Source organism: Manihot esculenta, chromosome 8 (assembly GCF_001659605.2).
Source record: "Manihot esculenta cultivar AM560-2 chromosome 8, M.esculenta_v8, whole genome shotgun sequence".
In the NCBI taxonomy this organism is placed as follows: domain Eukaryota; kingdom Viridiplantae; phylum Streptophyta; class Magnoliopsida; order Malpighiales; family Euphorbiaceae; genus Manihot; species Manihot esculenta.
The window spans coordinates 16,645,268-16,670,389 of NC_035168.2; the positions used below are offsets into that span (position 1 = coordinate 16,645,268).

The 25,122-nt window shown below is 27.9% G+C and overlaps 1 protein-coding gene across 1 annotated transcript; it reads left to right on the top strand.

The window, feature by feature from the left end:
- Nucleotides 1–22,253: 22,253 nt before the first annotated feature.
- Nucleotides 22,254–24,610, top strand: LOC110621467 (E3 ubiquitin-protein ligase WAV3). The gene is made up of 4 exons (XM_043958775.1): nt 22,254–22,411; nt 22,687–23,240; nt 23,426–23,766; nt 23,858–24,610. Exons 1-4 carry the CDS (start codon nt 22,366–22,368, stop codon nt 24,459–24,461), a joined length of 1,545 nt encoding a protein of 514 aa, XP_043814710.1. The 5' UTR covers nt 22,254–22,365; the 3' UTR covers nt 24,462–24,610.
- The last annotated feature ends 512 nt before the right edge of the window (nt 24,611–25,122 follow it).

Genomic DNA, 25,122 nt, shown 5'->3' on the forward strand with positions numbered 1-25,122 from the left:
AATTTTATTTATTAAAATATTTTAATATTTCTAATTTCAAAACTTTTAAAAAATATTTATAATTTCATTTATTTTTAAGTAATATCAAATAACTTTTAAATAGGTTGTAAACTTTTATATGAAGAGTATTTAAAAAAAAAATTATACTTTCATAAGAAGTTTGATCAATCACTTGTTTTGAACTAATGTCTATAATAGATAAATGAACTTTAATTTTTAAACAAATTAAATATAGAGATTTAAGAATTTAGTTTTAAAAGTATAAGTACTAATCCGTCAATTATTCTAAAACTTAGGAATCAAAGTGTAGTTTACACAATAATTCTTCACTCATATTAGAAAGGATTTAAGTGTTTATGAGAATATTTTAAATATTTGAAATATATATTCTCCCCTTAACTGATTGACTAATAAAATTATGAATGGAATGACATCTAATTTAAATGAATTGATTATATAGAAATTTAAGTGTTCGATTTTATAAATATAGATATTTATTTATTAATTAAGTTAAAATTCAAAGATTAAAGTGTAATTTATTCAAAACTATTAACCACTTAGAGGGGTATTTTGGCTAAGGCATTTAACCTATAGTCAATGATCAACTCATAATAAATGTTTTTTTTTTTATGGAAGACCATTTTATTAGACAGACAGTAAATTTAGGAATTAATTTATTATTAAAAGTTTAGTAAAAAATACTTTATGAATTTTATCAAATTTTAGAAAGGTTTATGATGGATGTCGAAACTACAAAAAATAAATTCATGTTTAAAATAAAACTTATGATAATGGTAATTAGGGTCGTTTTCACAGACCGGTGAGTAAATTAATTTTATTGAATGAATGAAAAATAAAAATAAAATAAAATGGGAGAAGTTTTGAATGTAAAGAAGAGAAGATAAATAAAATCAATTCAAAGAAAGAAACAATTAAATTCAAGAGAAAAAATTAAGATGAGACATTTTCGGTCAGAGGAACAATTTTAATTTCAGTTTTTATTAGTTGATCATAAATATAAAAATAATTATAATTCAATTATTGATAAATCAATTATAAATATCGAAAACGTTTTAGATATTCAATATTTTCTTAGATTTTAAACTAAAAGACGATCGTTAACTAACTCTAACTCTTGGACAATTGTAGGAGACGCTATTAGAATTTAATCCAATTATTGTATTAAGAATATAAAGGATCTGATTCTAACTAATAAACACGAGACGCTCAGATCATTTAAATTAGATTATACTATTCCTTATGAAGACTTTACACAATACAATTCACTACTTATTTCAGTTTAACTAAATAATTACGGATTTAATTAACCTGAATAGCAATATATAATTCTATTAATTAAGCAATGACGTCTATGCAACAATCAACAGAATAATAGTATGCAATAAACACGGGAATAATATAAATATTAAGAACAATTCAGGAAATAATAGAATTACATAAATCTCACAACTAATTAAACTGAAATCTTAATTATTCTTTAACTGAAAAGAAAACAATAGCCACACATGTTCGTGACTGAAACACCACAATAAGAAGAGTATTTTCAACCTCCTAAACTAAATAAGAATGAGAGATGAGAGATGAGATGAGATAATCTGTATATCAATTTATCCTCTTTTTATAATGCTAAGAGTCTTAACTCAACCTAAATATAACTAACTAAAATCAAAGTCGAGTACATTTTGGCATATGAAAGTTATCTATTTATTTCTCGAATTTGAAACTGGACTCTATTCGTCAAATATGTTATATCCATAACGTAGTCCATAGCACGGTTCGTTTGGGAGTTAGAGTTCAAGTATGACTCTGCTTTTTATCCTTCTATGAATTTAGTTCGCCCACATTTAATTTTAGAATATAGAGTCGAAATTAGATTTTTATCTTGTTATTCTCCAATCCTTGTTTAATCTACCAAAATAACAAAATTTAAACGAATCAACCCGTTTTAAATAAAATCAAACTTAATATCTAATTGTTTTAGACTATTAAAACTATATAAATGTGTATATTATCAATTCTCTCATACTTAGATCATACTTATCCTCAAATATGTACTCATTAATCACAAAAGACTTATAAAAAAACTATCCATAATTAATTGCTCAAAAAGTTAAATTAATTTATTTTAAGCAGCTAACATGCCACAGTAAAATCTCATCAATGTATACAAATCATAAAAGAAACACCAACATAATCTTCAAAGCTGAATTGCAACAAACTCATTCTTAATATGTGATCATACAATTATGTTCAACAAATTTTTAAGTTAGTGCATAAAGAAACACATACCCAACCAACCAAAAAAGTCTCTTAAAGTTATAATTTTCACCAAAGAACACAGGAATCCAGTTTGTATTTATTTATTTATTTTATTGTTATTATTATTTCTTTATATTTATTTTTATAGTTTTGGTTTGAGATTTTTATCGGCTCATATGATACTATACTCTCCCAACACTAGTTTTCTCCATTCACAAGGACATTCCTTGCTCAAAGGGAATGCGCCGAATCACTTAAAGTTATAATTTTCACCAAAGAACACAGGAATCCAGTTTGTATTTATTTATTTATTTTATTGTTATTATTATTTCTTTATATTTATTTTTATAGTTTTGGTTTGAGATTTTTATCGGCTCATATGATACTATACTCTCCCAACACTAGTTTTCTCCATTCACAAGGACATTCCTTGCTCAAAGGGAATGCGCCGAATCACTCAAACTAACCGGTGATGGTAAATCATATCATTAGCGGTATGTTTCAAACTATTGACGGTCCCTACGGGATATAATTCTCCCAATCACTAGCTTTCTGCATCCACATGAAACATCCTTTACTTAAGGGGAACAAATGTCATACTATTTGAATCAGCCAATATTGGTAAACCACTCAATATTATTAACAATTATGGATTTTTTTTTTAACTGAAAGCTTAGTTCCCTGGGATAGCATTGAGACTCACTGTAGTAGGTTAAAGTAGAGTTTCAAAATGCACTATTTATCTTTTATAAAGCAATATCAATTTACTTAAATATAAGTTTGACATTTCAACTCATAAAGATAAATGCTGGAATTGCTCATGATTTGCATGAAAAGATAAGTGAAGGCCATTTGTGCTACCTACCTAAAATAATTTCATTTAACTCTGAAAGTCATTTTTTTTCAACTAAATAAAATAAACAAACCAAACAGAACAGAAAATAATTAAACAAAAGAAAATAAAGTTAGCACTAAAGAACACAAAAACAGAATAGATGAGCAGTATGTATATAGACAGACTCTCCCCCACACGTAAGTCACATTGCCCTTAATGTGGAATAAATCCATATAAAGCAAGTCATAAAAAATATTCTTTCCCCACACTTAAAATTCACATTTAAATTAACAAATGATAGAAAATAGGGATTCAAGTACTTCCCTGGTGGGTTAAGATATGTTGATGGACTAAAGAAGGTCTGCTGATAGTTTGACAGCATCGTAGGTTTAGTTATGGGCATAACAAAGGCATGAACTTTCTTCCTATGAGCATATCAGATAATGAAATCATCCTGAAAGTGTTGTGGATATTATATCTTCATATCCTTGTGGTTGCAATATAGACTTCGAGGGCGAAATCATCATCCATGAAGGCAGGGGCGTGGTGGACATCGCGCAATAATTTGAGCATGGAATTTATGTCGCGATCTGGTGGTATCACATCGAGGCTGTTAGTGACTGATGGTGAAGATCCATCAAATGATGGATTTCGCCCAGTGAATATCTTTGCTCGTTGACCATCAATTGAGGAAGAGTGAGAAATTGACCATCGTTTGGGAGTCATGGAGAGGGTGATGTGCGGCTGCAATATAGTGAGCTGAAAAAGAAAATGATTAGAGTAAGTGTGAATAGTAAAAAGTAAAGGTAAAATTAACAATAAAAATAAAGGAATAAATAATAAAATAAGTCCTCATTAACTCCTACACTAAAACACATTATTTTTTGTATGATATAAAAGCTCAGATCTATAAAAACTTAAAATTGCAAATGGTGATATATCATATCAAATCATTGGAGAAAAAGACTTGATTAAAAAAATTATAAAATAAAATAAATAAAATAGAGATGAAAATCTGAACAAGAGGATTTGGCTTTGTAAGTATCATGGGTGTGGTTATAGGCATAACTAAAAACACAAATATTTTCCTGTGAATATTGTAAACGAAATAAGTACTCTCAAAAGACATCTTTGGTCTTACTATATTCTGTTGCCTAAGAGAATAAAAAGGAAAAATCTAGACTAAAAAGTATTTTTTTTTTTAATTAAAGAATAAAGTAACAAAAAAAATTAACTAAAGGGATAAGAGAAGAAATAGTTCTAATTTATAGTCTTAGCCAGACTTTATTTGAATATCATGGCCATCAGAAAATTGGCGTTGGGTCATTGAAAGTGACCTTCTTAGTTGGTTCCACCTTGAATTCTTCATAAAATAGCTTGAGAAATACTTGTTGAAATGGTACTTTCAAATTGTATGAAGTGAATTTCTCATTTATGAATGGAGGTGGCTAACTGGACGGTGATTTCAGTTCCACTTTTATTCCCCGCACATAAAAGGTGAAAATTTAGTATAGATAATAAGTAATTCCTCAATAGAAGCAATATGGTATAATGGTTTGTTTACTTTTAATTCATATACCACTTTTTTTAAACAATCAAAATTTTCTTTCATATTTATTTAGCTGAATTTTTCAAAATTCTCACAAATTTTAGTATTTAACTCATCTCCATTTTTTAATTTAAGCACTTGTTGAACTAGAGGTTTATTAGCATCCGCTCTACACACATTAGAAACACTACTGGAATGTTTTGTATTATCATAAACATTAAATTCAATGAATTCCCCATCAAACTCCATGGTAAGAGTGCCATTATAAACATTTATTTTCGTTCTAAAAGTAGATAAAAAGGGTTTTTCTAGCAAAATATTAGAAGAATTTGAGAATGTATTATCCTCCATGAGAACCACGTAAAAATGGGCAGGGAATATCAAATTATCTACTTGCATTAAAATATCCTCTAATACCCAATCAGGATAAACAATAAAGTGGTCAGCCAATTGAATCACTACACTCATTTCTTTTAATAGACCAATATTCAAAGATTAAAAATCAGACAAAGGCATGATATTTATTGATGCACATAAATCACACATTGCTTTTCTCACATCAACATTGCCAATTTTAATAGGAATAGCAAATATATCTTGGTCCTTGCATTTAGTAGGAAACTTTCTTTGGAATGTAGCAAAAATATTTTCATCTATACGAACCTTTTGATAACCTACCAGCTTCTTCTTTTTGGTGCATAATTTCTTTAAGAATTTCACACAAAAGGTACATGTTTAATTGCATCAAGCAATGGTATATTTACCTCTACTTTGTAAAACTCTCAAGGATCTCCTTCTCTTCTTTCTCTTTCTTTGATTTGGCTAGTCTTTCTGAAAAATGAGGATTAATTATCCAGGTATCAAGTTCAATAGGTGCAGGTGTTGGAGCTAATTTACTATATGATTTAGATACTGTACTTTCAGTCTCCAAGTCTGCACTTTTGTCATGCCCATAATTTACCTCATAAGGATTTTACAGTAACTCTTTTTCACTTCTCAATGTAATAGCACTTACATTCTACTTGAGATTCACTATGGTCTGAGAGGGTAGCTTACCTTGATTTTCCATTTTGTTTATTGATACTGCCAATTGACTCATTTGTATTTCCAAATTGTGAATACTCGTCTAGGTCTCCTATTGAAATTGTTAAGTCTCCTATTGAAATTGTTAAGTATTAGTTGCTAAACTTTATAGCTAAAATTCGGGTGGTTTCACCATCCTGGATTATACTTATTTGAGAAAGGATCGTACTTTTTTTGTGGAGAACGTGGAAACCCATTGACAGCATCCACATTGGTCATCTTCTTGAAGTGAAAGGCATATATCAGTGGGATGACCCATATTAGTGTAAATTCTACAAGTCTTGGCCTGCTGTGCCTTTTCTGTAACAAAATTTTCAACTAAAGTGGTTAGATGAGAAAATCTAGATTCAACAGAAGAATTACTTACCTCGTAAACTCTCCTATGATAGTCTTGTAGGGGTACAAATTGCTGTGAATTTGCTGCCATTGTAGATATCAATTCCTTAGCCTCTCGGCGTGTTCTTTTATATATCACACCTCCACTTGCAACATCTATCATACGTCTTTCTATGGTTGTGAGTCCCTCATAAAAATAGAGTATAAGTTATTTATCTGTAATGTCATGCTTAGGGCAACTTGCACATAGGTGTTTAAATCTCTTCCAATAGTCATGGAGAGTTTTTGTTTCCTTTTGCTTGATTTTCAATATTTCCCTTTTAATTGCAGATGCTCTAGAAGCGGGAAAGAATCGGTCCAAAAATAATTTTATCATTTTTTCCCATGTCGTGACTAAACCTGAAGATAGGTAGTATAACCAATCTTTTGTATTATCAGCTAGAGAGAAAGGAAAGGCCCTTAGATTGATTTGTTCATCTGTAATTCCTTGTGGTCTCATGCTGAAGCATATCACATGGAATTCTTTCAAATGTCTATGAGGATCATCCCTTTCAATTCCTTTAAAGATATAGAGGAGATGAATTAATCCTAACTTTAGCTTAAGAGGTGCATTTAGTGCAGGATAGGTGAAGCAAAGGGATTGAGGGTCATACAACATCATGTATTGCTTTCTCTTCAGCCATTTTTTCTTCCACATCATATTCACTAGATGAATTGTCCCAATCAGATGTTATTTCCTCCTTGCCAATGACCTGTTCATCGATAGCAATATGTTCCTCAACAGCAATCTCTTCTTTAATGGCAACCTGTGCTTCAATGATGATCTGTCCTTAATAGTGAGCACCTGATCACTAGTGTTGGATATTGAAAGGTATTTATTTTGCTGTTTGGCCTCTTTTCTCAACTTTCTCGTAGTTTGCTTGATTCTGGATTGAACTCCAGTTTGCCTGCACGATTAAAACTTGTCATTCCAAAAGAATTAATAAAATAATTTAGAATCAGTCCTCGGCAATGGCTCCAAAATTTAGTGGGCGTCAAAACCGCCAAAAATAAATTTTTGCTTAAAACAAAACTTATGATAATTGTAAGTAGGGTCGACCCCACAGAGACTGGTAAGTAAATTAATTCTATTGAATGAACAAGAAATAAAAATAAAATAAAATGGGGGGGGGGGGGAGATTTTGAATGTAGAGAAGGAAAGATAAATAAAACCAATTCAAAGAAAGAAGCAATTAAACTCAAGAGAAAGAATCAAGATGAGGTACATCCGGTCAAAGGAATAATCTTAGTTTCAGTTTTTATTGGTTAATCATAGATATAAAAATAATCCCAATTCAATTACTGATAAACTAGTTATAGATATCAAAGACGCTTCAGATATTTAATTCTTTCTTAGATTTTAAACTAACTAAAAGACGCTTGTTGACTAGCTCTAACTTTTGGACAATCGTAGGAGACGCTCATAGAATTTAATTCAATTATCGCATTAAGAATTAAAATGACATGATTCTAACTAACAAATGTGAGACGCTCGATTCATTTAAGTTATATTATACTATTGCTTGGGAATGTTTTACGCAACCTAATTCACTACTTATTTCAGTTTAACTAAATAATTATGGATTTAATTAACTCGAATAGTAATACTTGAATAGTAATATATCATTCTATCAGTTGGACAGTGGCGCCTTAATGCAACAACCAACAGAATAATAGTAAGTAATAAACACGGGAACAATATAAATACCAAGAACAATTGAAGAAAAAATTGAATCACATAAATCTCACAATCAATTGAATTGAAACCTTAATTATCCTTTAACTGAAAAAAAGAAATTAGCCACATATGTTCATGGCTGAAAAAACTACAATGAGAAGAGTATTTTCAGCCTTCTAAACTAAATAATAATGGGAGATGAGAGATGAAATGAGATGAGATAACTGGTACATCAGTTTGTCTTCTTTTTATAGTGTTAAGAGTTCTAACTCAACCTAAATATAAGTAGCTAAAATCAAAGTCGAGTAAATATTTGCAAATGAGAGTCATCTGTTTGTTTCTCGAATTTGGAATTGCACTCTGTTCATCAAATATGTTATACCCATAACGTAGTCCATAACACAGTTCATCTAGGAGTTAGACTTCAACTATAACTCTGCTTCTTATCCTTTTGTGAATTTGGTTACGCCCACTTTTGATTTCAGAATGCTTCTTATCCTTGTGAATTTGATTACGTCTACATTTGATTTCAGAATATAGAGTCCAAATTTAATTTTTCTTTTATTATTTTCCAATCTTTATTTAACCTACTAAAATAACAAAATTTAAACGAATCAACCCGTTCTAAATAAAATTAAATTTAATATTTAAATATTTTAGAATATTAAAATTATATAAATATACGGTTCATGTAAATTATATTAAATTTTAAAAATAAAAAAATAAATCTATTAATTATATTATATTCCAGAAATAAAAAAGTAACTTGTACATTACAATATTTTAGACAGAGGCAAAATAGACCTAAAGAATAATATTAACAATTACTTCCTCTCCTTTGTTCGATAATTTTTATTTTCTTATTATTTTAAATTATTATTTATTTTTTATATTAAAATAATATATAAATTTTATTTTTAAAATAATTTTTTATTAATTATTATTTTTTAAATAAATATTTAAAATATGTCTTTATATTTAATAAAATTTAATATCTTTGAAAATGGTATAATTACAAAGTTAAACTTAATAAATATAAAAATGTAATTTGGATAAAACTTATGGGATGGAATATGTACTATTACTATTATTATTATCAAACAAAATTATTAATTAGTTTTTATATTATAAAAAAATTATTACTTTTGATTTTTAATTTTAAAAAATATATTAAAATATTTTTAATATTTTAAAAAATCTATCAATCAATTATTTTATTAATTTTAACTGTCAAAATATTTTATTATTTAATATTTATAATTAATTTTTTAAATTTAAATAAAATCTACTTATTAATTCTTTCATATCAAAAAATTTAAAATTTTTTATAATATTTAATTATTAAAATTAATGAATTGATTAATATATTAAAAAATTTTAATATATTTTTATTTATAAAGTTTAGTTTCATCAAATTAATATTATTTTATTTTATTTTCTGCCAATTGCCTATACAACAAATACAAATTTTTTATTGTATAATATTTAAATTTATTAAATCGGTCCCCACTTCAACTCGTGGCATTAATTCCCCTTTTTTGTCGGTAGTAGCATTGGTTAATATATCGACAAAATGCTATAATAGGTTAAAAAAATGCTACCTCACTTGTCTAATACAGCGAATCCTGTTCACAAAAATATAATAATTAATAATTAATTAAATATAAAAATAATAAATTATATAATAAATAATTTTTATCTAATAAAATAAAAATTATATGAAATAAAAATTATATTTTTTATCAAAATAATATAATTTTAAGATATTTATGAGTTATTCAAATTGACTGGATAAAAATTTTAGTTCATTATATCTTTCTGTTTATATATATATAATATTATCACGTTTGTAAATTAAATTATTTATATAATAAAAATATAAATTTTTTTATTGACTATTAAATAATTAAATAGCATTATAAATAACCATATGTTAATTTTTTATGAAATAAAAATTGAAATTCAAAAGAATAGAATTTAAAATCTCTCAAATTTATTTAAATACACTTCTATTGTTAATTAGTTATTATTTTTAATTATATAATTTTATTTTATTATTTATAATTTATTTTACTTAAATAAATAATATATATATATATAATCTCCTTATTAATAAAGTCTATAATAACATAATATAAATTAATAAAATGAATTACATATATATTTATTATTTCTATCATAAATGTATTAAATATTTATGTAATATATTTTTAAATATTAATTACATATGTTTCTTTTAATTTAGAATTATATATCATAATATAATTATATCCTTATTGAGATTATATAATATATTTTATTATTATTATTATTTACACATTAATATGATAATTTTTTTATTTTGATTTTTTAAAATAACATAAGAATGTAATAATTTTATGTATAAAAATTAAGATTTTCAAACCCAGGTATGATTTAAATATGATTAAATATGATTTAATATTTTATATGACTACCTTGTGTATATCTAGAAGTTATTAGAAAAATACCAATAATCAAAACAAAATTCATAAAATATACATACAATGGTCCATACATACATCATTCCAGATACGTATAAAAATGAATACATAGTAATATTCATGTTTAAAAATTATTATTACTTAATAATACTTCAAGATACATAATCATAGAATTAAATAATTCTAATGTCCGTTCTACTTCTCTACAATCACAATATTCATTATGGTTGGCAGTATGGTAATCACTAATAAATCTTCCTTGTTCAATTATATTTCTTTTAAATATTTCTACTTCTCTTTTATTTGTTAAATCAACTAGACTTAAATTTTCTAATGCTGATTTAATAAATCTCATGGTTATATTAGGTATTCATAAAAACAATAAGCAATAACATAATCAGTTCTAGTTGACATATAGTATTTAAGAATATAACCATGTTCTAATTGAATAATATCAAATAAAAAGATAAACATTCTTTTATTTATACAATATTAAGAGTACAATAAGGGTCGGTAATATCAACTGTATACAATTGTTTACAATCATAACAATAATATTCAATGTAAAATTGGTTACAAATGGAACAATAAAATATTCCTATTTCAATTATCATGGTGAATATAATTTCTGATGTGTCAGATCAGTTTAAACTGCAAGCACAAAGCATACTTATGTTGGTCAGGGTTCCTGCAACGTTAACCTGGAAGCCCAGAATTAACTCAGATTGAAGAACGAAGAGAGAAAGAAATAGGTGCCGTCAACACGGACTTATACAGTAGCAGTTGGTAAAATATAATTGTATTAAAAACCAAATACAATGTACTACCTTTTGTACTATTTATACAATCACTGGTACTACTGCTACTACCGAGTTGTTATAAACTTCGGTATCCTTACATGAGAAAGATAAACTGGAATACATTTGAGAGAGAAAATTTTTCTTTGAAATTTTTTCCGATGTCCCCTTCATGGTTCAGAAGTCCCCTTTTATAGACGCGGACTTCAAATTTTTATGAAATTTGGTTGAGCGGTCCGTCCTCTATTAGTGCTGCATTATTGATACGTGGGTCCCGCCATTATCTCTTGTCTGGGAATCTTTGGTTACTGTTTTTGTCTTTTCTTCTTGTTGCTTTTCTCTTTGTCTGCCACTAGCTCTTGTCTGGTGAATCATTGGTTACTGTTTTTGTCTTTTCTTCTTTTTGCTTTTTACTTTGTCTGCCACTATCTCTTGTCTGGTAGTGCCTTATGATATCATTGCTTACTTTAGAATTTTGTCTTTGTTGGCCACTTGTCTGTCACTTTGTCGATGCTGAGTGCTTTTATGGGTCCTACATTTCTGCTTGTGTGAAGAAATCGTCATTGTCGGTGGATAAATCTATTGGAGAGGAGACAGAACTTCTTGTTTCTTTTATTTCTTCGAGCAATTTGTCATATTCTTCTTCGGAGACACACTTGGCCATTTGGGCCATTATCTGTTGTTTCTTGGCTAAAAATGTTTCTTGTTTGGTAATCTGGATTGGGCTTAATGTTTTGGCATATTGGGGTTGTGAATCAAGAAAATGCTCAACAGCTTTGGAGCCGCAATTGGCTAGATCAGTCTTAGGCCACCATTTAATTTTGTGTTTGCGGACTAAATTGGGTATTTGGAAATTATTTAAGGTATAATCTTTAATTTGGTATTCTGACATATAAATCCAAGGGATGTGGAAAAGGTGAGAATAAATCAGCCATTTAGGAGATAAGAGGATGGTTTCTGGTAATTGAGTATTATCGAAAAAGTGGTCTTGGGCTGAGATAATTTATTCTTGTATAATAGTGGAATCAATACCAAACTTATGCCACCAGTGATGGAACCAATATGGTACTGGGTAAGAAAAATCATCAGAAATATAAAAGAAAAATGAAATTGATAATTGGTCATTTTGTTTTAGGAACGTACGTTCCCAAGCAAATTGATAATCATAATAATTAAATTTGGTCAGTTGTCCATTTGGTAAAGAAATATCTTTACTTTTATGCGGTTCTTGTCCCCAATCAGAAATGGTAAATACTTTGATTATTCTGACTTTACAATACCTGATTTTATGTTTAATATGAGGATCAAAATTATTATACATAAGAATAGAATTTGTTTGAACAAGTATGGTCTCATAAAAAGATTGGGTTTTGGCGAAATTGTCAGGGATATAAAAATGGGTTTTTGGAAAAATGGACTCACAAAGTTGGTAAACATTAAGGTTTGGATTTTGTGACCAATATTCTGGTTCAATAGTTACAATAGTATCTTCAATGGACTTGTAACTATACTCTGGCTGGGTTATTTGTAATGGTTGTGTTGGTGAAAATATTGGGCTTGGACTTGAGCTTTGCCCAGTGACAGCTTGTTTAAAGGTCGAAGGGGTTATTAATTTTTGGGGTTGTAAAGGAGAGAATTTATTTAACAAGGTAAATTGTGGACTTGGAGATCTGGATTGAGGAGAACTTGGTCTTGTAATAAGGGCACTGGACATTGGACTAAGAGGTCTATTTAGTATACTTGTGCTACTAGTAAACATGGGCCTATGCATGTATGCATTTTGTCTAGGACTTTGTCCTGATGATGATAATGATAAGTTTAAATTTGGTCGAGGACTTTGTCCTGAAAATAAATTTACATTTATTTTTTGTGCTTCATTGGTCTTTTGTCGTAATGAAATCTTAGATGCTTCTTCTGTTTTGTCCTTGCCTTTATTCATGATGTGCCCTGCAAAAATTCCCTTGTTAGAAAATCAGCAATAGAATTGTCAGTGCTTTTAATATGTTCTATTTCGAAGTCAAATATGAATAAAAAGGCTTGCCATCTAGCAAAAATGTGTTTAGCAGCTAGGTTTTTGACATCTTTGGTTAATACATCTTTAGCTGCTTTACAATCAACTCTAATTGTAAATTTTTGGTTTAATAGATCACTTTGAAATTTTGTTACACATAAAACAATTGATAAAATTTCCTTTTTAATGGTAGAATATTTTTCTTGTGTAGGATTCCAAAATCCTGAATAATATCTTATGATATAATCTTTATTATTTATGTTTTGTTTAAGGATACCTCCGTATCCTTGATTGGATGCGTCTGTTTCTACTATTTTAGGAAAATCAGGGTTACAAATATTTAAACATGGTAGCTTCTTGACATATCTTTTAATTTCTTGAATAATTTTTGTATATTCTTCTGTCCATGGTTTAGGATTTGTTTTTAACCTATTATATAAGGGTTTACAAAATATTCTTAAATGTGGGTAAAAATCAGAGATGTAATTTAGTGATCCTAAAAATCTTTGTAGTTGGTTTTTATCTTTAATTTCATCGGGAAATTTGTCAGCAAACTCTATACTTCTTTGGATGGGTACTATTGTATTTTTATGTATTTCATGTCCTAAAAATCTAATTTTTGTCTGAAATATTTTCATTTTTGCTTTGCTTAATACTAGTCCATTTCTTTTTATTATTTTGTAAAATATTTGTAAATGTTTAATATGTTGATCAATATTCTGGCTAAATACTAGAACATCATCTATATAGGTTATGATGAAATTATATGGTGTAAAAATGTCATTCATAATTTTTTGAAATTCGCTTGGTGCATTTTTTAATCCAAAAGGCATTATATTCTATTCATATTGTCCAAATGGTACTGTAAATGCAGTTTTATACTTGTCTTTTTCATCTATTTGTACTTGCCAGAAACCTGATTTCATATCAAATTTTGAAAAAATGTCTGCTTTGTAAAGTCTGTTTAACAGATCTTGTTTGTTTGGTATTGGATATCTTATCCATCTTAAAACTTTATTTAAGGGTTTGTAATTAATAACTAATCTAGGTGCACCTCTTTCTATTTCAGCATTTTTATTTACATAAAAAGCTGCACATGACCATGGTGATTTACTTGGTCTAATTAAATTTTTGTTTAATAAATCTTGTATTTCTTTTTTACAAAATTCTAACATTTCTTGGTTCATCTGTATAGGTCTTGCTTTAGTGGGTATATCTTGTTCTTGAAAGTCTGGTTCATATGGTAAAGTTACTACGTGCTGTTTTCTGTCCCAAAATGCTATTGGTAGATCTGAACATAGGTCCTTTTCAAATTGTTCTTGAAGGTTTTTAATCTGTTGTTTAATACTTGGATTTTCTAAATGTTCTTCTATTCTGATAGAATGTAAATCTTTCTTTAAAAATTTTATTTGGTTTTCCAAATTATTAATTTTACTTATGTTTTCTTGTTGAAATAAATTAATATCATGGTAATTAATAGGTGTTATGAATTGAAATATAATATCCTGTCCTAATACATTGGTTTCTAAACCTAATTGTGTGACTTTAAAGGGGTATAACATTTGTAAAAATGGATTTCCTAAGATAATTTGTGTATTGAGATTTTTAATTAACATGAAACTAGTTTTAAAACATATTCCATTATTACAAATATGTGCACTTGGTATTTTGTAATTTATTTTGACTTTGGTCGAATTCGCTGCAGATAAAGTTTGTTTAGTTTTATGAAAATATTGGCTTGGTATAATACCTTGATCTATACAATTCATATCTGCACCTGAGTCTAGCATAGCTATGGTTTCTAAGTTGAAGTCTTTAATTGTTAAATTTATTTTTACATACCATTTTTGATATTTTATTCTTGTAATATTATTGAATTTTAATGCTTGTTCTTCTTCTGTGTTTGTGCTTATTAATTCTTCTATCTTAGTTTTGTCCTTTCCTGAACTTTGTCCTATATTTTGATTCTGTTGTAGCTTTTGATTTTGTTCTAAATAATCACACCTTAATTTTAATTGTCTAACTTCTAATTTTAATTGTTTTATTTCTGATTGTAAATCTATAGAAGAAATTGTTGTTACGGGTTTCTTCTGTTTAAATAATTGTTCAATATCTTCGAACTTAGTTGGTGGTGCAATTTCTTGTCTTATTTCTTCATTAATTAATTTTGTTAATTTTTTAAACATTTTTCGCTTAATATTAGAATCTTGTACTTGTTCGATTTGTTCTAAAACTTGTTGATATTCTGTTAAGACATTTACTTTATTGTTACAATTACAAATTTCTCCTTGACAATTATGGTTATTATCTGAACTACTTATTGTATCTGATGAATCATCACTACTATATTCATTATCTAATTCTGAAGAAGATAACTTAATTTGGTCAATTTTTTCTAACAATTATTCTATGTTATCTATTTTTAATTCTAAACCTAATTCATGTATTTTTCTTCTTGCAGGACATTCTTTTGCATAATGTCCTTTTTGGTTACACAAATAACAAGTTATGTTAGTTTTATCATTGGATCTTTTAAAATTGTTTTTCTTATAAGTATTTCTTTTAAAGGGTCTCTTTGTAAAAGGTTTCTTAGTAATTTGCTTATTATTATATGGCTTCCACTTCCTAGGATACTTATATCGTCTATAAATTTTTTCTTTAAAAGGTTTATATCTTTTATGTTTTTGTTTCTTTATGGTTCCGAATCCAAATTGTTCACACCAATTTCCTAATTCTTTACGAGATTGTCTATTTTCCATTTTTAATTTTTGTTGTAATTTCATGTCTCTACATAATCTTATGCCTGTTAAATTTACACAGGTTATTAGGTCTCCATATGTTAAGTCATCATAAGAAATGTGTCCAAATTTTTGTTCAATTGTTTCTTTTACTTTTGTTGCAAATAGTCTAGGTAATCCTGTAAGGAATTTTTCTTTCCAATGGTATGCGTTTGGATCAGCTAATGCATATACTCGTTTTAGAAAATTGTCTTTATACCATCTAAAGTTTTCTAACTTTCTACATTTAAGATTTTGTAATATTTCACTATTTCTTTCAGTGTATAAATCTAAATCTCCTATAAAATGAGATATAAGATTATAGACTAGATAAGCTAAGACAAAAGCTTGCGGTTGTCCTGTTAGTGGGTCAATAACTGGTTCGCCAGTAATGCTATCGATTCTTCTAGCATTTAGTATATTTGTTTTTATTTCATTGCTTAATAATTTGTCCCACCATGTCCTTAATTCTCCTGTAAATCCTAATATGATATTTTCAGCGACATCTTTTTCTGTAATGCCAACTCTTTGTTTGTAAATATTCCCTACAATGACCATTTCCTTGGTGATTTGTATTATTTCTGTTTTAGATAGGTCATCTATATTCCATTCATAAATATTTTTTGCATTATACTGTTTTTGTTTCCTATCTAATATTTTTAAATCATCTGGTCTTTTTTCGTATTGTCTTCCTATGGCATTTACAGGAATATCATTACTTTGGTCAGAGTATGATACTTCTAAGGGATTATCTATAATGTCATCTTCTGATGAAGAGGTTTCATTGTATTCAGTTAAAATAGTTATTTTATTTTTATCTTTGTTAGTACTTTCACTTAATATCTTACTCTGTGTAGGTTCTTTTATTTTGATGCCTCCTGTCATACTAGGTTTTGGAGACGTACCTTGTTCTCTTATAATATTTTGCAAGAATTTTGACATGTCGTTTAATTCTGTCTTTGGCTTTAAAGTTACTATTTCTATGGGATTTTGTGATGGAGGTATCATTTTTGTAAAAGATTTATTAATGGGTTTTTTCGCTGGATCTATATCATATGGTTTTGGATTACTATATCTCTGAGATAAATATATAGTATTTGGTTTTGGAGTTATGGGAGATGGTGCCTGAGGTGTCTCTATGTGTTCTATATTTGTAATTTCTTCATGATTTCTATCTATTTTTTCTTCTAGTCTATCTAATTGTTGGCCTATGATATGTAATGATACATTAGTTCAATTGTTTTGTAGGCTGATGTCTCTTATATTGTTTTCCTCAATATTGTCAGTTTTTACTATTGGTTGCATGCCATGAGCTATTTGGTTCTTTTTGAAAAATACTCTGTCTAATGGTGGTCTTTCACATTCATGAGCTAGATCACTAACTCCTCCTTCATTATTTACTTTGTGCCATTTATGTATTTTCTTTTCTAATACATTTAATTTTTTGTCATGGAAATATTTTAAATATGTAAAGAATGGTATAGTTTTTTCTACTTGATTACAGAATGTAAAGAATTGTTTTTTAATTAAACTTTGTTCTTTTCTGGAATAGGTTTGCAAAAATAGGTCCCTTTTCCCCCGGTTTTGATCTGACATATAGTCAGCTTGAATTTGGTCTTTATATGGTTCAAAGGTGTGAGTTAAGGTATTAATAGAGAAAGTACTATCGTCATAAGGTTGGCTAAATTGTCCTTGTCTAAAAACACCTTCTTGTATTTTGATACCTTGAGTAGTATGTTGTGGTTTTGTATGTTGGTCAAATGTTTCTTCTATTGGTTTAGTTCCAGAAGTTTCTCCAACAAATGGTCCTTGATAATGAGGAAGAGGAATTGTAGAGTCTTCCGATATACTATTATCTGGTTGTATCTCTATACTATGTCTTCTACGAGATGTATCTAACGATTGTCGAGAGGGTTGGTATATATTAGGAGTTGCTTGTCTAAAGGAATTTGATCTCTTATATTTTAATTCTAATGATCCATCATCATTTTGAATAATATAGTCTATTTCTTTATTTTCCTTAAAAGGTTTGTTAGGGATTGTCTTGACTGGATATTTCCAGATTTCTGGTAGAGTTACATCTTTCCATTGGATAGTTCTGGGGATGGTTATATTTGCTTTAGATTGATCAATTTCCCAAAATATTGTTTCTCCTTCTGTCCTTTTATGGTTTATAGCATTAGGACATAATCCTGTATTCATTATTTTATAATTTAATCTATAAAATATTTCATATATGTGAGATCCTTTTAACATATTATAATTATGAGTTAGAATTTCCAAGGTTAGAATTTTCATTATATGAGGGTCTGTTAATGATATGGTAAAATTTGGAAAACAATTTGAATAAATTGGTCCATATATTAGATTTCAAATCAATTAGAGCAATTAAAACGAAAGAAAAAGTTATACCCTTATATGCTGATAAACAATCTATGAGTTTATTAAGTCAAAAAACAATAATAAAATATTTAAACCAAGGCTATAAATTTATGCACATAGGACTAGTACAAATTGCTATAAAACCATTAACAGTTGAAGGATTAAACACCAGTATGCATGTAGCTCTACGCGACTGTAGACATATGAATTATAAAGATTCACTATTAGGATTATTTGAAACCAGTCTAACAAATGTTTAAAGTTTGATTCATAAAAATGAAAAAACTGAAACCTTTTTTTAATTTCAATTTTTAATTAAAATCATATTAAAATTAGAATTGAATAGATCAACAATATGATAAGTAGAAAATAGTGGGTAAACAAACATAATCAATATGAAACCATTTGGTTAATTGCCAAAATACTAACATAATATTATATTATTTCGGTAAAATGATTGTCATTGACCTATGTAGTTTGCTTGCAGTGGATCACTATAAAAAAAAATTTCAGATTATCAACAAATTATTAATAATTTTAACAGATTTATTAATAAATTTAAAATTTTGTTGATAATTTAATAATTTTAATAAATTTATTAATAAATTTAAAATTTTGTTGATAATTTTAATATAAAAAATTTTATTCAAGTGGTGCATTTAGTGCAAAATAGGTGATGCAAAGGGATTGAGGGTCATCAACCTTATCAGAAAGTTCAGAAATCACTGTACCCAAAATTAGACTGTAAAAAAAATTTCTATTTTACTTTCAAAATCCTAATGCTTCTTTTAATTCGAAAAAAAATGATAAAAAAACTAATTTTTTAGACTTTATGAAAAAAATTATTCCAGACTGATAATGCAGCTTCTGAAACGAACACCATCAATGATATTTACATGAATATTTTCGTCTAGAGTACTAATTCTCTCAACGGATGAATTAGCTATGTTCTCTAGAATTACAATCAGAAAAACGATTAAAAATGTCACCATATCTTATCCTCGAAAGTTATCATATACACTGGATAGAGCGGTCAGTGGGACCCCAACGTGAAACTCGTGGCATTAATTTGCCCTTTTTTGTCGGTAGTAGGATTGGTTAATACATCGACAAGATACTATAATGGGTTAAGAAATGCTACCCCACTTGTTTAATACGGTGAATCTTGTTCAAAAAATATAATAATTAATTAAATATAAAAACAATAAATTATATAATAAATAATTTTTATCTAATAAAATAAAAATTACATTTTTTATCAAAATAATATAATTTTAAGATATTTATGAGTTATTCAAATTGACTTGATAAAAATTTTAGTTCATTATCTCTTTATGTTTATATATATATATATATATAATATTATCTTTCCATTAATTTTAGTTCATAAATTAAATTATTTATATAATATAAATATAAATTCTCCTTATTGACTATTAAATAATTAAATAGCATTGTAAATAATCACATGTTAGTTATTATTTTTAATTATATAATTTAATTTAATTATTTATAGTTTATTTTACATAAATAAATAATATATATATATATATATATAATCTCCTTATTAATAAAGTCTATAGTAACATAATATAAATTAATAAAATGAATTACATATATATTTATTATTTCTATCATAAATGTATTAAATATTTATGTAATATATTTTTAAATATTAATTACATATGTTTCTTTTAATTTAGAATTATATAACATAATATAATTTTATTCCTCTTTTAGAATTCGAATCCTTTTAATTTGTAAGAAATAATAATCTTTTAAACTTAATAAAAAAAATTATTCGAACTAATAGTGTTATTTTTGAAATAAACACCGTTAATAATATCCACACGAACATTTTTATTTGAAGTGCTAGCTCTCTCAACGTATAGATTAGTTATAGATTAATTATGTATTCCAAAATTATAATTCAAAAAAATAATTACAAAAAAAAAATTTTGTCCATGCAATTCAAATAAAGTGTTTTTTGTACACTCATTTTTTCTTTATTTTTTTATTTTCTCTCACTTTTTTTATAAAAAAATTGTAAACATCATAACCATTACAGTATCACAAATATTAATATATTTATATAATAATTTTTTTTTAAAATATAACTGTTTTGATATTCACTTATAAAAATTTATTAAAATATAATTATTTTAATATTCATTTATAACAATAACGTATGCAGTAATTTCAATGTGAATTTATTAAATATTTTATTTTTTTAATAAATATCTATAATTATTAATTTATATATACACATAATTATTTCATAATTATCAATTAATAATTATATTAATTATATTTTATTATTATTATTATAATAATAAATAATTAAAAATATTAATTATTATATAATATATAAATAAATAATAATGATAATAAAATTTTTTTATTAATAAATAAAATTACATACAAAAATCTGAAATGATTGTTTAGAACAAATTTACTAACATCAATATCCTGTATTGTTTACTCTTTGGCTATTTTTTCTTCTACGTCAAATTTATTAGAAGAATCGTCCAAATCAAATTTATTACAAGAATAGTCGGAGTTAGATGTTTTTAAAAATAAAAAGTTTAATTAATAAATTTTTTTATAATATAAAAATTAAATTATAAAATTATTTTATTATTATTATTATTATTATGTGGACTTCAAAATATTGCTTCAACTAATATATTGTAATATTTTAATTTGTTTTTTTTCCAATGTGAAACACGAGACAATAAGACAACCGAGGCACATCATATTTCATAAACAATACAACACACGTGGTTCAATAGAAACCATTCCATAATTATCTCAATACATTCTTTCTTTATTAATGTGAAAATAATTATAAATATATAATTATCATTGGCCTATGTAGCTTACAGTATATCACTATGAAAAAAATTTCAGATTATCAACCCATTTATTAGTAATTTTAATAAATTTATTAATAAATTTAAAAATTTATTAATAATTTTTAATATAAAAAATTTTATATAAAAATTTTATCAACACATTTAAAATCCATTAATAATATATTAACATTACTAATTTATTAATTTTTTTCAATTTCCTTTTTACTTTCTTTAGATTTCTTAGGTCTAGCTGAGCCTATAAATTTCATAGGCATTGAATTATTGGAAGAGAAAAACTTCATGGCCATTTATTTTCTTTGACTTGTTTCAGCTCGTGAAGTTGATAAGGGGGTTGTTGGTACGCCGAAAAACTCAGAAGACTTTTGGGCTTAGGGAATTAAATGTTGATGGTGACTGCCCATACTGAACGATTATCCTTTTGATTTTATCCAAATAAATATTTAAATTTATTAAATCGGTCCTCACTTCAACTTACAATTCAATACTCTTATCCAACCCTGACAGAATCACATTGGACTATAATAAGTTCTTATCACGTGAGACTATTGCATGATTTCAATATAATAAATTATCATGTAAGAACCGACAAGTATGAGTTGGCAAAAAAAAAAAGTATGAGTTGGCAATTCTCCGATGTGAAATCCTTTGCAAAGTTGATGAAATTCCTCCCCGGTCCCCTACTTCCCTACCTAACCCAAAAAAAAAAAAAAAGACAGACAGAAAAATCGATATATTGACCACATTGACTTAAAAAATAATATAAATATAAAATATAAAAATAGTAACATTAATAAAAAATTTGAAATTTTATTAAAATAAATTCAATTAATTTTTATATTTTTATTTAATAATTAAATAAATTTAATTTAAATTCTTTTAGTTACTGAAACTCTTATATTTTTACTAAAAGTCAAATAAATCTAAATATAATATAATATAATTTTTTTAATAATAAAATATTTTTTTCTAATTTAAAATATTAAAGATTTTAATATTTTAATTAGCATAAAGAAAATACATAACAATAGTAACAATTTTTATAATTAAAAAATATTTATTATTACAATATTATTATTATATTAAATAAGAATTTATTTAATTTTTGAATAAAAATATAAAGATTTCATTAATAAAAAAATCATATTAGATTTTTATCCAAATTTCCTCATTATATGTAAATGGAGGAGTTCTGAAAGCCCTCGGGTAAGGCAGTACAAGAAATTGAGCAAATCCAGCTAGTGTATCAGTTTTCTGGGCAAAATGAGCTTCAACGATGATGAGCAGCTTCTTGCTCCTCCAGACTCAGGTTTCTGCCTCTTTTCTCCACTACCGATAAGCACTTTACGATCTACTTCATTCATTTTGAGCACTCATAAACTTGTTCCTAAGTGTTGTGAACCACCTTTCTTTTTATCTTTTTTGGTTCCTCCATCTATTGGCTAGCCATTAATTCTTGCCAAGTCCCTGCAGGGTGGCTCCTGATTAGTTAACTAATTGTGATTCTCACGATTATATAGCATATATGCTTACCTAGAATACGCTGTTGAATGTGTTTGTGACTGTGTGGATGGCTTATTTCAGGGCCAAAACCAACTCCAATCATACAGGGAAGAGCACAGGTGGTAAGCAAAAATAAGAGTACGGTACCACTTGAAGAAACCAAACTCCGGGTATTGCTGGAGATCACCGGAGGAGATTCCAGCAATGACAGACCCGGATTGGATCTCGTGGCGGTATTAGATGTCAGCGGAAGCATGGCTGGAGAAAAGTTAGCAAAAGTGAAAACTGCTATGTTATTTGTAATCAAGAAACTTAGCCCTATCGATCGTTTGTCGGTTGTTACATTCGCTGAGGATGCCAGAAGGTTGTGCCCATTGCGTCAGATTACTGAAGATTCTCAAAAATTTCTTGAAAATCTAGTCAATGGGTTAAATGCCGATGGTGCAACCAACATCACTGCTGGTCTTCAAACTGGCTTGAAAATTATTAATGACCGTAATCTTAGTGGCGGGCGTTCTGTTGGAATAATGCTTATGTCCGATGGTGAACAGAACCGAGGTGGTGACGCTGCCCAGGTTCCGGTGGGCAAGGTGCCTGTACACACATTTGGTTTTGGCGTAAATCACGACCCGAGGGTGCGTTGAAATAAATTAATTACATATTAAGCAAGCAGGAGATTAACAATACTTGCATATACATGGGATTCGCTGGAGAAATGTGAATTTAATATTCCGATGTATTGATCATAATTAATGTAAGCAGAAGGTGTTTGTTTTTATAATTTTTCTAATTAGTTCATTTTTTTCCCATGTTTTAATAGGTTCTCAAGGCAATCGCAGATAATAGCATTGAAGGAACTTTCTCAGACGTTCAAAACACAGACAACTTGAGCATAGCGTTTTCTCAGTGTTTGGCTGGTCTTCTCACCCGAGTTGTTGAGGACCTCAAGTTGACAGTCACCCCACATGAAGACGAATCGACAATAGAGCAAGTGATTGCCGGAAGCTATCCACAATCCAAGGACGATGCCGATGGCTCTGTAACTGTGACCTTTGGTGGTCTCTATGCTAAAGAGGTGCGCAAGGTTATGGTGGACCTTCTTCTCCCTGCTGTTAGTAAGGAACGAGGCGCAGATGTTCTTGATATTACTTTATCATATAGGTATTAAATTCTATCATTTTTTATCAAATCATGTATGATCTCTCATTAGTTCTGTGATTGTAATGGAATGTATACATATCTGGATGTGCAGCTTCCAGGGGAGACCGTTTTATGCCCCTCCTGTGACCCTTAATGTAAGCCGCACTCGAGCATCTGCAGATGAGCGAGAGAGGCCAGAGGTGAGAAATGAGGAGACTCGTCTCCTTACTGCAAAGATGATAAAAGAAGCAAGAGTCATGGCTGACGGTAATAAGCTTGATGATGCTCGAGACAAGCTAGTTGAAGCCCAGAACTCATTGGAAGATGTGGATGATGAATCTAGTCCATTGATTGAGATGCTGAGGTCCGAGTTGCAGCAACTCTTGAAATTGATGAAATCCCAAGAAATTTACGAAAAGCAAGGGCGTCCATTTGCACTTTCCTCTGAGACTTCTCACAATCGCCAGCGTTTTGCTGCAAGAGGTGATATAGAAAGCCTGCGGCTATTTGCCACTCCTCGGATGGACAAATACCTTGAGCAAGCAAAGTCATTTGATGAGGATCCCAGCAAGCCACTGCCCTCAGTAGATGAGGATGTGAAGGAAGAAATCGCTGCCAATCCCCTAGGTCCCATCGCTGGTGCTCTTAGCTTCTACATTCAGTCAGCCATTCAGTCTCTGCAAGCCATTGAAAAAATAATCAATAGAGGCCTTTGATTACTCTGTTACTTTTAATTTGTGTTTTGCTTGTGTATTTCAATAAGTTAGACCACTGTGTGTCTTAACCTAGTGGTCTTTTGATTACTCTTAAGTATCCTTAGTTTGTGTTTTTGAATTTGTATTTCAATAAATTAGACCTTTATGTATCCTATTCTATATAAATATTGTGATGTTGTATGTGGTTTTTGTGTGTACAAGCTCGTAAATTTTCGCATAATATTAATAGATCCTTGAGTGCCAATTAAATAATGAAGCTCAAGTTGGGATTTGAATGTTTAGTTCTGCTCATTTATTGAGCTTACTAGTTTAGTTTGTATTTAACTCGTTTGTTAAATTTATTAGCTAAATTTATATTTAACATGTTTACTACCTTCGTCCTACCTGTCATGTTAGAAAATTTGTTTAAGGTAATATTAATTTTTATTTTATATATATATCCTATTAATTTTAAAATTAGTTAATACTAATATATACGATGAGAAAAAAAAAGAATAACTGATACTACACAATAATCGCTCAAAGTAGGTCATGAGTTGTCACCATAGAATAAATCCACGTGTTATCACTATAGAACAAGTTCACGTGGCAAGAATCTGATAAGAGAGTAACGTGGTTCCATTTTTGCCCGAGGAAAGGAAGATTTAGACACCTTAAACAT